Source organism: Schistosoma mansoni (genome assembly GCF_000237925.1).
Source record: "Schistosoma mansoni, WGS project CABG00000000 data, supercontig 0169, strain Puerto Rico, whole genome shotgun sequence".
In the NCBI taxonomy this organism is placed as follows: Eukaryota; Metazoa; Platyhelminthes; class Trematoda; order Strigeidida; family Schistosomatidae; genus Schistosoma; species Schistosoma mansoni.
In genome coordinates, this window is record NW_017386056.1 from 172,435 (window position 1) to 187,846 (window position 15,412).

The window sequence follows — 15,412 nt, forward strand, 5'->3', positions numbered from 1 at the left end:
TTTATCTTGGTGTGTAACACTAACACTATCCATTTTCATAGAAGACTCTGTATTGTATTGATTTTTAACAAGATAAAGTTCTGTAATAGTAGTCGATTATTTTCAATTACAAAACTATTTGATTCTAGTTACTTATTGAAAAGTCTCAATTAATCTTGTAAAGTAAGTTGAACTTCCAAGAATCACTGAATTACATTCAGTCTTGGTAGAGGTAACTGGTGTTTCACATTATTCAGAATCACTACTAACAGGAAACAGTTTAATATCACTTTTGGTCTAAATAAGAAATCAGAAAAATAAACGTGTTACTGAAGTACTTTGGTTTTAAATTTTTTTTCTCTGACGTTGTTGAATATAACACTAGAGTGTTACAGTTCACATAATGTCCTTCAATGGTTATTGATTTTTTTAAGATTTAATTCTTAGATAATAATTACTAGCTAACTAATTTATCGAAATCATTAAACTAAATTCTATTTGTTCTCAGTCTCTTCACTTCCCATCAAGTGTTTTCACAGAATTATGTGTACTGGTGTTAAGCAGATGGATGAAGTAGGGAGGAAACCTTATTCCTGTGTTTCTTTGTAGTCGCGATTGGTCAGCAAGACACACCTGAAACTTTGAGGGAATTGATACAGTGATTCATATCAAACAATAGTACTCATCAACTAAAGAAAATGTGATCATAGCCTATGATATTTAAATTTAACTTGTTTATTACTCTTCAGTCGGACCCAGATCTCCGAAACTTGGATAATTGATCTCATTAAATTTTTGGTTAAATTAGTCAACAAGTTTAGGTTTTTACTATCTATTCAATTATCAAATGACTAGAATAGTTAACTTCCTATTGGATTATTCAAATCATTGACGAATTTAGAGATACAGACATTATATTTTCAGAAATATAAAGTACTCTGCTAAGTTAGTACGATTCTTTACTGAATTGGTTGTTACTGTATGACCTTTTACTTCCTCTAAATCTTGAAAACATTTTCATAGTAACTTGGAGATAAATCATTCCTAAAATTACTGTAGTTCCTCTTCAAAAATACTTTATAATCAATAGTCAATAGTAAGATTGAATATTGAAAGCTAGAAATGTCAATATTTATGAATCCTTAGGAATTTTAGCATTATGTATACTGAACTACTTATTGTCCAGTAATTCAAACAAATTAATTGATTAGTTACTCAATTGAATATTTTATAGTTCAGATCATGAGTCAATTGAAGCTAGACCACCATAGAAAACCTGGAAGCACTGGACGGCCATTTCGTCCTATTGTGGGACTCCTCAGCAGTGCGCATCCACGATTCCACCTCGCGATACTCGAACCCAGGACCTATAAGTCTCACGTGTGAGAGCTTAATTTATAAACCACTGAGCCGACATCCAACGATGTTAATGTCTAACTTCAACCAATCCATGAAATTGAGCAACCATTCACCAATGTCTTCAGTGAGTTGATATCTCACAACAGACGTGGTTTGAACTCCGCTGGTCACTGCTTCTCACTAGAACTCCAGGAAATACCTATTGAAGCCAGTCAATAGTGAGCATATGATCATTATCAGAAGGGGGTCTTGTGGAGATTAAATGGTCTAGAAAGAGACTGGTAGGTCCTGGGTTCAAATCTCGCGACGCGGGATCGTGGACGTACACTTCTGAGGAGTCCCACAATAGGATGAAACGGCTGTCCAGTGCTTCTAGGTTTTCCATGGTGGTCTAGCTTCAGCTTCAATTGACTCATGATTTCAACTATGAAAATACTAAAATCTCCACGAAACCCTGTTGTGAAAATGAAATAACAGTTGAAAACTTTATTTTATCAATGAAATTTAGATTGCCAGATTTTCAATCAATTATAATAGGAACTTTAATAGCATTTGAATTCAACATCGTTTTTATATCTTTCTTTTCTAGAAACTTATTTGTAAATTTAATTCAAAAGGGGTTACAATTATGGATATCATGGATAAAATAATGAGATCACCAAAAAAAATATTGAAAGCCTATATTATTCTTTATTTCGTTAGTTGATGGAATCAATGAAAACAATAATTTTATTGAAATATGTTCTTGTGAAATAAGGCTATATCGAGGCAATACGCACAGTATGCACATATGTCAATAAGAGACTGACCAGTTGCAGTCCTAAAACATCAATGGGAAGATTCAAGCAAGCAATAATAAATGAATTTAAATTCTAGCAAAGTTGAAAATATGAGTGACATTGAGATTTAGAATGTTCATTTTGTTTTATTTTAGGACTTTTCATATGGATGTACCTAGATCTCAATTTTAATGTTCAAAATAAGACTTGAACTCAGTACCTTTCACCATTCACATTAGCACGTTATTCACCAAGCTATTGAATTCAGATATCCTCTTGTTCGTTCAGTGGCTATGAAATTATTAATAAAGGCTGTTGCAATCAGTTAAAGGTATAAGTATACCAATAGGGATTTTTCTTTAAAAAAGAACTAAAAATGTTGCATATTGTGCTAACATTTTTCGAATAAATGGCCAGGTTAAAGGCAAAGTACATCGTTTAAAGCATGTAAATTTAGGATTGTCAAAAACCAAATAGAACAAAATTGTTAATGTTGATATGACTCATATAGAATGTTAACACTCGAATCTGTATATATGTAAAGTGAAAATTTAAGATCTGTGATCAGAATAAATATGGGTCAGATAGGATGAGAGAGACATGATAGTGCAATTACAATTCGATCAAGCGGAAGATTAAATTGTGTGAATATATATATTGTGTGGATCTATAATTGTAGAACCTGAAGTGAAGTTATTGAAAAGAATATTCTTCGTTCAAATATTAGTCTTTTAATATGATTGGGATTTTTAAACGATTCTTCGAATACACTTTAGTTGTTACATCAAAATGTATCTTAATACAACAATAACAAATCATTCATTACTATTTTGTTTACCTCAATTTTCTTTTACCAACCAAACTATACCTCTGAAATGAGCAAACAAAAAAATATTTATTCTTTTTCTCGTTTACTTAAACGATGTTTTACTTTTTTCTTTAATGAATAAGTTTATAGAAAGGAAAAGAAAATAATTTCACTTTTTTGAATCATCATTGTTTATGTGAAATACACTACATAGATTGCCCATCGATCGATCAGTTGGGAAATTTCATTGCAATCTAACGTTAAGCTTAAAAGTCATTTTCTGAAGTTGAAGAAAAACGTAATTGTTCCTTTCAGCTGAAACCAAACCGAATAACTGTTAGAGTAATAAATTTCAGGGAATACACAATATATTTAAGCCGTATAATATGAAACTATTATGCTACTATTTACCTGAGTGAAGTTCGTTCATGAAATAACTATAAATAAAGAAGAATCTAAAGTTGGGAAACGTTGTACATTCATTTCATAGTAGATTGGGATCATTTAGCAGTGTGTACCCAAGATTTCAAATGGATTTAATTTCAGAACGTTTGCTGCTTGCTGTATAATAAATTTGGATTGAAACAACAGTTTATCGTTATATAATATCGCAGAAAATGATAAAACTATTATATGTACATAACGTCATGTCTATATTGGATAAATTGTCATTCATATCAGTTAAAAATGACTGTACAATTTTCGGTATATTTAAACAATATAAACTAAATAATTAAAATGAAAAATAATTGAACTGAAATTCACTTAGTATTGTTTGTTTCAATCTTCCCGTTGATGTTTAGGACTGCAATTGATCAGTCTCTTATTGGCATATAATGCTTGTGAATTAAGGCACTATAGAGGCAGTACGCACAGTATGCACATATGCCAATAAGAGACTGATCAATTGGAGGTCTAAACATGAGTGGAAAGATTCAGACAAACAATACTAAGTAAATTTAAACTTTACCCCATCGCACAAGCAAGTGACTATCAGGATTTAGTAGGTAAGCGAATAGCGCGATGGCGTTTGAAGCGAACGGTATTGGGTTCGAGTCTCAGAGTGAACATCAACTGTGAGATGCAGGTACATCCAGCTGACGAGTCCATTTTAAATTATCGAAATTTATCCGAATCAAATAATTTGGAAAAAAAAGAAAAGAAATTAACAAATGATAATATACATAATCAAGATAAATCATTTAAAAAATATAAAAGAAATTGAATAGTTTCTTTAAAATTGGCAGTTTTTTTTGTTTTTTGTTTCTTATATAACATAAATGATTTTAAATACATTTAATATATGTCTTATGTTGGTTTTCAAGGTTATTGAATTGTGTATACTTGTGCTAATTACATTCACATAATCCTTTTTAAGTGAAAAGATTCTTCTTGCTTTCATTTCGTGTAACAGGAATATAGTATACAGTGACTTTGAAAGAATGCGATTAATGATTTACTTACTTACTTACTTACTTACACCTGTCACTCCCAATGGAGCATAGGCCGCCGAACAGCGTTCTCCAACCCACTCTGTCCTGGGCCTTCCATCCTAATTCTATCCAACATTTGTTCATTCCTCGCATATCTGTCTCCATTTCTCGGCGTAATGTGTTCTTTTGTCTTCCTCTTCTCCTTTGACCCTCAGGATTCCACGTGAGGGCTTGTCTTGTGACGCAGTTTGGTGATTTCCTCAATGTGTATCCTATCCACTTCCAACGCTTCTTCCTGATTTCTTCCTCCACCGGATGGAATCTGATTTGTTCTCTCCCACAGTAGAATGTTGCTGATGGTGTCTGGCCAACGGATCCGAAGTATCTTGCGTAGACAACTGTTGAACGATTAATGATTATTATAATAAAAGAAACAATTGTTTTACTGTACAAAATTATCATTATTTTTAAATAATAGGAATAGTTTATCTACAGTTTATTTCAACGTTGATGTATATAGGTGTATGGTTAAAAGAATGTTTCATGAGTATCTATCAATAATCAAGATTGCTCTCGTTTATTAATTTTGGCAAAACAAAAACAACTTTAACAGAAATAATATGAATTCGACTACTTTGTGAATTCGATTCTGCCGCTTAAAATTGATAAACAGTAATATTGCTTAAGGAGAACAAAATAAATGAACATATTTGATATCCAAAACGTTTTTACTAAACACTAGGAATATCTTTTAAATGAGACAGATAGTTTGTTCTCACTTTAAACCTACCCTGGTAAAAGGTTTCAAATTGTTTTCACATTATTTTTATTATTATTATCCTTATCCACTCTTTCCCCCTACTTCCAGTCTAGCTGACCTTTCATTCTTATATATAAATGTTCTTAACAAGTGTATGTGTGATCAGACTGTTCGAAATGTATTGCTCTAATATATCACATAGTTCTGATAATCTTCGTCTTCTTCTTACACTATCAACAGTTAGAATTGTTTTTTTTTCAAATGATATATTTCAGTTCTTTTGAATGGTAGACAACGTCAAAATCCCTTACAAATTTGTAGTATCATTTTATGTATGGTCATAACTGATTATAATCTCATTGGAAGAAGCCAAAAATATTATATTTTGACCGATTGGCAGATTCCTTTTTATCAAAGGGCTAACTTGAGTAGATGATACTGATGTTTACAAAAGATGTCACATCTCAGTCTAACAATATTTTAGATCGTTAAGTTGATAAAATAGCCTCGAATAACCTTGTGGGTCAAATCCTAGCATATATCATTACTCGAAATTTAGAAACCTATAATTAATGAGTCAAAATTGTATCTAATGTATGTTGATGACACATTTGTTGCGTTTGATAAATGCTTCTTATATTTCGAAACTTATCAGTGAATCATACCATAACATCAAATTTACAATGAAGCATAAAAATGATATGTTTCATCTCCAAGATCTTGGTATTCAGCACAGTATAAACTAATAATTGTGGAAATTTATATATAAAACGGATTCTTAAAACATGGTTTACTTGAACTATATTAGCTTCTCTGCAATGGGTAACAAAAGATCACTAGTTAGAATGACACTAAATTGTTTGTATAAATTATGTTCGAACGATAAAAGTGAAAAGGTATTAACTGTAGTTAAACGCTGTTCGCGTTATACTAGTTATCTGTAAAAGTTCATAACTAAGTATAGGAAAATTTAAACTAGGGGCGTAGAGTATAATGCGACTAAAAAAGGACTGTCTTCTTAAGACCTGGCTTCAAGAGTGATGAAATAACTGGAACGATTGATATTAGACTAAAGACGTTCTATACTAAAAAACTATCTGCTAAATTGGTTAGATCTGGACTAATTTCCGCCTAACATTATCCTCGATTGCATCTATCAGCTAAGATGCAAATGGTAAAGCATATGCAGCAATGAAGGGGTTACTGTTCACAACATCGAGCACATTCACAAAAACAGAGACAAAAAGTATGTAATCAGAGCTATTACTTAGGATTTTTTTGGTAGTGGACATGAAGTTGATACTTTAAAACCTTCCACTATAATTAGTAATTAAACAACATTTAACTGGTCACACTTTGGTGAAGCCACTGCCACAAAAAGATCCATGCTTTGTTGTCAATTATGCTGAGCTCCGTTGACTTGAGTTTCAAGAATTGGTCACTTTTTTTCACGACAGTTATAATTTCTTGTTTTTACTTTCTTGCTTCTTTTCTGAGTTTTACTCAATCGACATTTTTATATTTGATATTACACAACCTATGACAATTATCCCCCATTTTTAGAGCTCTTCTTTTTATATTCCACTCAATTTTCTATCCCAAATTACATTTATAATATATATATTTATATAGTTTGTTTATAATTAAACGACACTATAAATGGGTTTTTAATTTGTTTCCAATCATTATCTTTTTATTCATCTTCATCTGTGTCAATCCCAACGTCAATTAAAACATTTTTTATATCAAGTGCGTATACTTGCTTGTTTTTTCAATAGTTGATATCACTGTTTCCAGATTATAAATATTTGAAGTGATGTCACCAAATAAATGAGTTCATTATTATTCCGCTACAATTTCTCTTCATGTCTCACTAAGATTCGTCTTTGATAAAAGTCTTATCAGTGCAAAATTTCAAAGATTGAATTGAAGAGCGTAAATTGTTTCGTAATGATCATCATACCACTCATCTAACATACAGTCAGTCAGTCAGCTACAACGTAGGACCAGGTACACATATGCATCGGTCCAAGTTGCCATACCTCATTACTACGGCAAAGACAAATCCCTATCACTAGAATCCCTTTTAAACCTCACGTTTAAAGTAAACAGTTATCGATTTCACAATTTGATTCAATATGTTATTCTGAACATTCTAGAGTCCTTTAACTCAATAGTAGGATTCAGGTCAATTCATAATAACGATATAATTTGTGTGCCCCCAAATGCCCTCGTACGGTCGAGGGTGAGGAGAGTCAGCTCTCCCTCTCGAAATGCTCTCACAAGGCCACGTACAAACAACCACTGTCACGGAATTCCTACTCACTTTCTTCTCACGGCATTACTGTTGTTTGCGAAATCGACAACACGAAAAGCGAATGTCCAGCGCTTTAACCGGGTTGGTGGACACAGAGGATCCACATAGGGGGTTTGGAAAACCATGATTCCAAACCAATGGAGCACATGGGCTCCAGTATCCTGAAGGAACCAATGGTGTATGAACCTATTGTTGGTCACCTGCTACCATGGGACTGCATCTCATGACATTGTTCCACTGCCTTGTGGATCAGACCTTTAGGTCAAAGACTGTGGGTGTGGCCCCTTAAGAAAACCACCGGCTCCGGTCTGGGTACCCGGGCAATATCACAGCCCATACACAAATCAAGTGACTTGTGTGGCGCGTATGTATTCGGTACCCCCTTTCTATAAATATTTATGTGTTCAAATAAATAAATAAAATAAATAACGTACTAACTTAATAAAAACAACATTTTCTATGCATAAATTCAAACTTCCGCCAACAAAATATAAGCTAATTTGATTTTATTTACACACTACAATTAAGATAGTTCAAACTATTTTGTATGATTTAAACGATAATACTTTGCATGTTCATAATTGAAAAGGTTACAATGGGTAATTTAAATATAACAAATGATTGAAAAGAATCAGGATAAAGGAAATTTATATGAAATTTGAAAGGTCAAATTTTAACCAAGTTTTCTACTGAAAAATACTAACAAAAATGGATGCTTTTTAAATACTTTTTAAGTTATCTTATTGCAATAGTTTCCTTTTACAGTATTGAACAAATATTGAATATTATTTTCTTCACAAATAGTACAATTTAAACAACCGACTAATAACTATTGAAAAGTTTTAAAGGTAATGCTCATCACAAACTTGGGCCAAATAAGAAACTAGTGAGAAATCAGGATTCATTGAACAACTGTCTAGCCATAGTTTCAGCATGCCATATATAGTGGGAACGAGGATCGTCAACTTTTGAATCACTGTTGATCTTACTAACAGTTTATTCAAGTATTTGGAATTGTAGAATTATATTGTTGTCTAGACTTAATTTTATTACTAAGAAATTATTTGAGGATGTCATTTGGCTCACTATCGTATAGCTTTCGTACGGTAAGTTCGGCTCATATCCCAGTTTATTCGATGCCTTAGTTCTACTGGATTTTATTTTATCTATTAGAAGTCATAAACTATTATTGGCGCATTAGGAGAATATCGAGTGATTCCATGAAGAGATCTATTTTCGGAAAATCCGTTCTCAAGGTTACACAATCGCAAATATATACTTTTTCCACAACAACACACAATAGTACATCCGTTGAAACTCCTCCATCTTTGATAGGTTTCTACTTATCTTGAAAATGACTCTAAACACCAAATTATCAAATTGATTCCGCTTACAAAAAAAGATCATTACCAGTTTAACATTAGTTCTATTTCAATTGTTCAAATTCAGATGTTTAAATGTATTCATGGATTAGCAAATAATTACAAATAAGTGAAATGAGCACAAGACAACATGCTACTGCTCGTTATTACTAACCGTAACACGTCTATTCTCAAGTACATTAGAAAATACATGGAAACGAAAACTGGGTACTCCAGACAGATTTTTAACTGTAAATAAGAATTATTTCTTAGTTACCTAATAGCCTATCATTTTATAGATACAACGTCAAAACGATGTGTTATAGAACTAGAGCCGAAAATGTTCTATTCTATCTCCCTTAAATAATTTGGATAGGTGTTTGCTGAGGGATATAAAAATTGTGAACTCGGCATCATGGACAAAACAAACTTTTATCAAATCACATACATTTTATTCTTGTGACATATTTTTCAGATGTGTGACTGCAAACAAAATGCGTTGTGAGGCTTATTTTTGATCTTGTTTTGATTTTAAACAAAAACAATGGTAAAAAAAATCAAAAACTAAATACAGATTTGTGTATTTGACTTTAAGTCACATGTGTCCGAGGATTGGCAATGATGAGCTAATGCCCAAACCAAATTAGGCGCCGCGACCTAAGAACTAATTCATAAGAGAATGAAAAGGGTGGACTCATAAAAAAACTCAATATTATAGTAATTTTTAAATCAATTTTATTTGAAGCAGGTGGAGTTAAAATCAAGAAAAGAAACAAAACGGATGAAATACAAGGAAATAATATTAAAAGTGTTTAAAACGGAATATAAATGGTAACTGAGGGCAGATTCCAACACATACGATCAACAGAACAGAGAAATTGTACAAGTGGTACAGAATGAGGAGGGGCATTAGTAGATGTGCAAAAGTTACTTGAAAATACGGGAGTAAAACAACACAGAAAGAACGTCTTCAAACTATCCAATTGGAATATGGAAAGGAGAGAAAATCTTTTGTTTTCTTCCATGCATTACGAGCGACCAACAACATGAAAATGAAAGAGACAACCCTCTATGAGCTTATATATATATATATATATATATATATATATATATATATATATATCATGATGGACAAGGTGGACGTAGTGCAGTTGACAAAATTGAAGCATCACACTTAGTACTTAAATTGTATGAAAAAAACCAAAGCAAGAAAGTGATGCAGTATCTAAAAGAAACAATCAAACTTTTTTTAAATTTAAAGTAGTAAGGTAAACAAAAACAAATTGAACAAACGGAACTGCACGCAAAGAGAAACAAAGTGAAATGCTTTTTACGTTTTATTTGTGTGAATACACCTATTTCATAAGAAATTGCACTTGAAGAAAGGTCCTGATTTTCAGAGTCTCCGTTAGTGTTCAATCGTAATGGTTTAGATTTAGTTTTTGTAAACAAAAAAGCCACGTTAGCAACATATAACGGAGGACGCAGAAATAGTCTTTCAGATGTTCATCTAAAATTTTCAAAGTTTGAGAAAGTAGGTAAATTAAAATGTAATTCTGTGTAATTTGTGAAAACCGGACAATCTAAAGTTTATTTTTATTGAATTGTTGGAAAAAAGGATAAAAATCCAAATGGGGAAGACTGTGTATGCACATGATTTTTACGTGTTGCTAAATAGATTATACATGCTATGTCATCTGAAAACACCTATTAAAACACTAAGCTTGTGAAAGTCAAAGTATGGCTGTGGAGAATAGCATACAGTGGCGTATTTTCGGCAAAGTAATTATTTCATCAGATTGTCAACGGGATCTAAAATAAAAGATAAAATATGGGCAGAACAATCCAATTTAACTCTTTCGTTATAATATGAAATCATAAAAATGAACGGAACATGTATTACTTTTGTTAGGGTATATTTGAACCATTGTAGTTGTTATGACTGCACAACATATTGATAAAATACTGGGATGACTAAACTCGACAAATCGATAATTTGACGATGTAACCGAGGCCTGATTTCCTCATGAATAGTTGTTAGAGATAGAAACACTGGCTAACTGACAGAGTACATATTTGGAAATGAAGTTATCGTTTGTAGAGAAAACACTGAGCTTAAGATATCATGAGATCCACATCAAATAAAACTTAATTGGTAGGGAAAGGAACATCAAGAAATAAGCAAATTTTCAGAGTCGTACATCTTGGTAATTATTGCATTACAATATATGATTTAGAGCCTGATACATTAATATGGACTTGGTCGCTGTTTTTAGATGATTACGTTGCAAATTCTTGTTGACTGAGGTATTCGAAGCATGTGCTATGTAAGTTTGGGGATCACCTGTCTACGTAAACAATGTGAAACAATGATAGTATAGGGTGACGTTTAAGTGAATTCACAAGACATAGTACTAATCTATGGAGCCATTAGTTATTGGTTTCAACTGTAAAAGAAAAAATATCGAGTTTTACGGGTCGTTATGGCAAGTAAAAAAACTGGTAGGACTGAATTTATGAAGCGCAAGAAGAGGCAATTAAATTTCATATTATGCTGAATCACTATACCCATTTTAATTATTTCTACTACTAAAATGTGACAATTAGATGTCACTCAGTGATTAAGTACGTGTTTGTGCATCCTGGTACTAGCCATACTTTTGGGAGTATTAGGAAGCTGCTTGAATCGATGAAGAAGTGTTTCAAAAGTGTGATCAAAAGGTTAGAATTTCAGTGATTTCGTCAATAAGAAACCGTACCCAAGAACAGTTGTGGTGTTTGGATAGATTTCACTTCATTTATTTTGACAGAAACAGGTTCTTTATTGAAATACCTAGTTTATTCTCCATATATATAAATCCCTTTCATATGACGTTAGCATCTTTGAGAATACTGTCCAATCAAGTGTTCTGTATAATCCAATCAACCATTATACACATATTACTTTAACTACTTAAATGTAGTTCATGTAAAATAAACCATGACATGAATCAAACTTCGTCAGTCTACGAAAACAAAGAACAGATGAGACCTTGTAATCGTTGCTAAACAACATTTTTTATGTGCACATTCTATCTCTTCAAACCGAGATATATGAAACGGGGTCAGAAATTAAAACCTGATGACGGTTCATGCACTTTATGGTACAATCTGTTAGCACATATCTACTCAAGTTGTTGCTTTCAAATTTCGTCCTGTCGAAATTCGCTCACAAATACCAAAGATATTAACAGTATAGAATTAACATTGGATTTTCTAAGTATACTCCACAGTTTCAATCAAAAAGAAAGTCTGTAAATATCAAAATTCGTGGTAAACTCACAGATTTTACTTATGTTTATTAGCTTCACTGAAGTACACAACACTTAGTAGGTTTCCTACTGCTCTTTATATTAACATGTTCAATTTGGCTAGACTGAAATGTCGGACTTTGCATTGGTTGTATATGCTGAGATACCACCTCGCACGTTACTAGGCCGGAAGGATGTGGAGAACGATCAGTAACACTGAGACCATTGGACGTTTGGGATTTGAAAGGTGATTCAGAACATTTTGTGTGAACATTATTAGATATAATCCCGTCTACAGACGTAGCATTTCCGTTGGCGCGGCGCAACGCTGGATCATTTATAATTATCTAAAGAAAAAACCAGAGGTAGGAACAAATCCACGGAATTGGGACAACACTATAATCTTAAATTGCGATTTCGTAAACTCGTATATATAGCCTTGAGATGTTCTGTGGAAGCTAGTGGTCCTACTGACCTGTTCAGACTGAAGTTGGCAGAGCGAGTTTTCAGCATGTAGCTTATTAGTAATTATAGATACTTAAAACCCCTAACATTAAACAATAAGGCCAAACTATTTCAGTTTGGTCAGCTAGTTAGAACCACTAACCTTTATACACAGAACGTCATTTAGAAGAAGTATGTCCAGATTTACATATTAAATGAGCTGTTCAAAGCAATACAATTTTTATAGCTCAGATTAATAGGGACCTTCTATATACAATACAGACGCACAAACGACTGTTATATTATGTATCATCTTAGTAACGTTCAAATTGATTACGAACAACAGCTATTCTCAAAAATGGATCTCGCATAGTTTGGATGCTGCCTTTTCAAATAGTACACAATCGAAGCATTACCAAGCCACCGTGTTTAAAATATGAGAACAAGTTCAAACTAGTGATCGAAAGACTAGAAGTTTATCATAAAGAGATTACGAAACAAGGATATATTCTGTCGCGGTCTATTTCGATACATTAACTGAATCACTATTTGTTGAGTAACAATATTTTGACTGTTAAACTAAAGTAGGTAGTGTGTATTTGGATAATAATCCTTAAACACAAACGGCTAAGTTGAATCTCGAGAAAATAAGACTAACAAAAGAAATTAGCAACCGAAATACAATGATAGTGGACTGTTACTGAAGGCGACTGAAATTGTAAGACAACCAAAAAAAGATCTTGAACAGAATCAAATGACTATTTTTGAAAATTCTCTCAGTCTCAAATACAAAGTGTCACCATATAATTGATCTGCATTGACTTCCAGTTTGAAAACTTAATGGAGTTGCCTAAATGTAGGTTACTTCACCTAGTTTTACGATCTAGTTAGACTTCCTAAGTTAACGACAGATAAATTCTTGACCTTGACACAATATTCTGGTTCACATCATACTAATAAGAGCTGATTGAAAATCTGTCGCGTTGGGATTTTATTCTGTGAACAGCATTACTACTAGAAACAAAGAAGAGGATAAATGAATTGTACGAAAATCTCGAAGGAACTTAATCAAAGGCATCAATCAGCTGGTATCTTGTTTGATATAAGGACAGACTGATAAATTTTAGTTTATTCCTCTAAATCTTTATTAGGACTTGAAGGATATGAACGTTTTGCAAATATAGAATGTATTGCTAAATATGAAAAGTGCTTTCTAAGCTAGTTGCACCTTTAGAAATATAAGGCTTATTGTGCAAGTAAGGCGACTTCATCATTGTTAAATGCGGCAGACACCTTAAACATACTGCCCAAAACTCCTTGAGTAATAAAATTAGCAGAAACCCTATCAGTAGGATCTATAATTATTACTTTTGTTACTACAAATACATTAGCTAACCCCTCGACAGCATTGACTGGGGCGTCTTCAAAATCTCTAAACTTTACCCATTGTATAAAAGCTCACGTGTGTCAAAATCATGATTTACATACCGAGTTTATTACATAGCTTTACACACAAAACAATCATTTGAACAATTGATTGCAGATTTCAAGGGTGCATTTACACTTTTACAGAAGCAAAACTAAAGGACTCACCGTATCCCTCGAGATCGTAGAGTTTTTCAAGATATCATCTACTTCCTTGGAAAGTTCACCACCAGGTCTAAATGGATTAATCTCCACCTCTGCAGTCATATTTCGAAAACCAGACTGCTTGAAAGCGAGCCAAGTGTGACCCTGAGAGTTTCCGCCAAAACATATAGTTGTAGCACAGTCAAACGCTGTAGAGAGAAAGTACGATTACTGCAGTTAAGCTGTTGAAGGATCAATAGAAACCGATAAACGAGACCATACTGGTTTTAGTTTCAAACAGAGTTACTAATTACCTTCCAAGTAATGTCGGATCTAAGTCCACTCCATCGATATCTCAAAAACGTTGTCTCCCATACTCCAAACCCAGTAGTCATGTTTCTTCAATGAATGTTGAGCTTTTTGTTTCATCAGCAACTTGATGTGTTATTGCAAAAGTTAGTTGTTCTTTTTTGTCCTCTCGTTAGAAATGACATTTAGAGCCTCACCTACATCACTTAGAAAGTACATATCAAAATTCCTATCTTTAACTTGAAGTAAGAAGCTGTTTATCAGTTGACATTAGTCACCTTTACCTGTGGATGGACTTTTGCAATAAACTGGGTAATTTCTAAAAGCTGGGTGTATGATATACTGTGTCTGGTTAACTTAGAATCAAATTTTCGATGGCACTAACATAACTTTCCAGATTGTCTGGATTACGTTGACCTGCTCCGGGATCTTTATTAGGGCTTTTGTCGTGACGTACTCCATTCCGTGTTATTTATTAGCATTCTGAGACGGTCTCCAAGAAACATTTGCCACTTGAAATGAGTTGATCTATTGTAATGAACAAACACTCAGAGACGATCAATATATTTTATTACAAAAGTACAGAATGTCTTGGTGGGATATGAGGACTATACTCCAAACACTTCATCTGCGGAATTTCTAAGTCTGCCCCCGAACTCTTCATGATTTTCACAAGTCACGATTCCTTCCTATTTTCATTTCCGTTTTCTTCAAGCCGAATTCCGTAGCCTTCGACCGTCATGTACTACTCTTTTGGTTGGTGTTACATACTAATTATATCTGTCGACACAAGTAACATACACTATATTATGATGATTCTGCGCCTCGTACTTGGTTTGAAGACGATTCCTTTGAGACAGATCTTTCCATAATCATATACACAGAAAGTAAAAAGTAAGATAAAGGAGTGACCTAGCCTCGTCTGTTCACAAAGTTTTAAACGTAGCACCAAAGGCTTTGATTTTAGGACCAATAGGCACAGTGTTGTCAATGACTAATATTTA

General features: G+C 33.1%; 1 protein-coding gene across 1 annotated transcript; it reads right to left on the reverse strand.

Annotated features, from left to right (window-relative positions):
• Positions 1 to 10,442: 10,442 nt before the first annotated feature.
• Smp_133310 (hypothetical protein) lies at positions 10,443 to 14,260 on the reverse strand. The gene is made up of 3 exons (XM_018796976.1): positions 14,124 to 14,260; positions 12,119 to 12,433; positions 10,443 to 10,608 (listed from the first exon to the last, which is right to left on the reverse strand). The coding sequence occupies exons 1-2, from the start codon at positions 14,220 to 14,222 to the stop codon at positions 12,143 to 12,145; spliced, it is 390 nt and encodes a 129-aa protein (XP_018646823.1). The 5' UTR covers positions 14,223 to 14,260; the 3' UTR covers positions 10,443 to 10,608; positions 12,119 to 12,142.
• Positions 14,261 to 15,412: the final 1,152 nt, after the last annotated feature.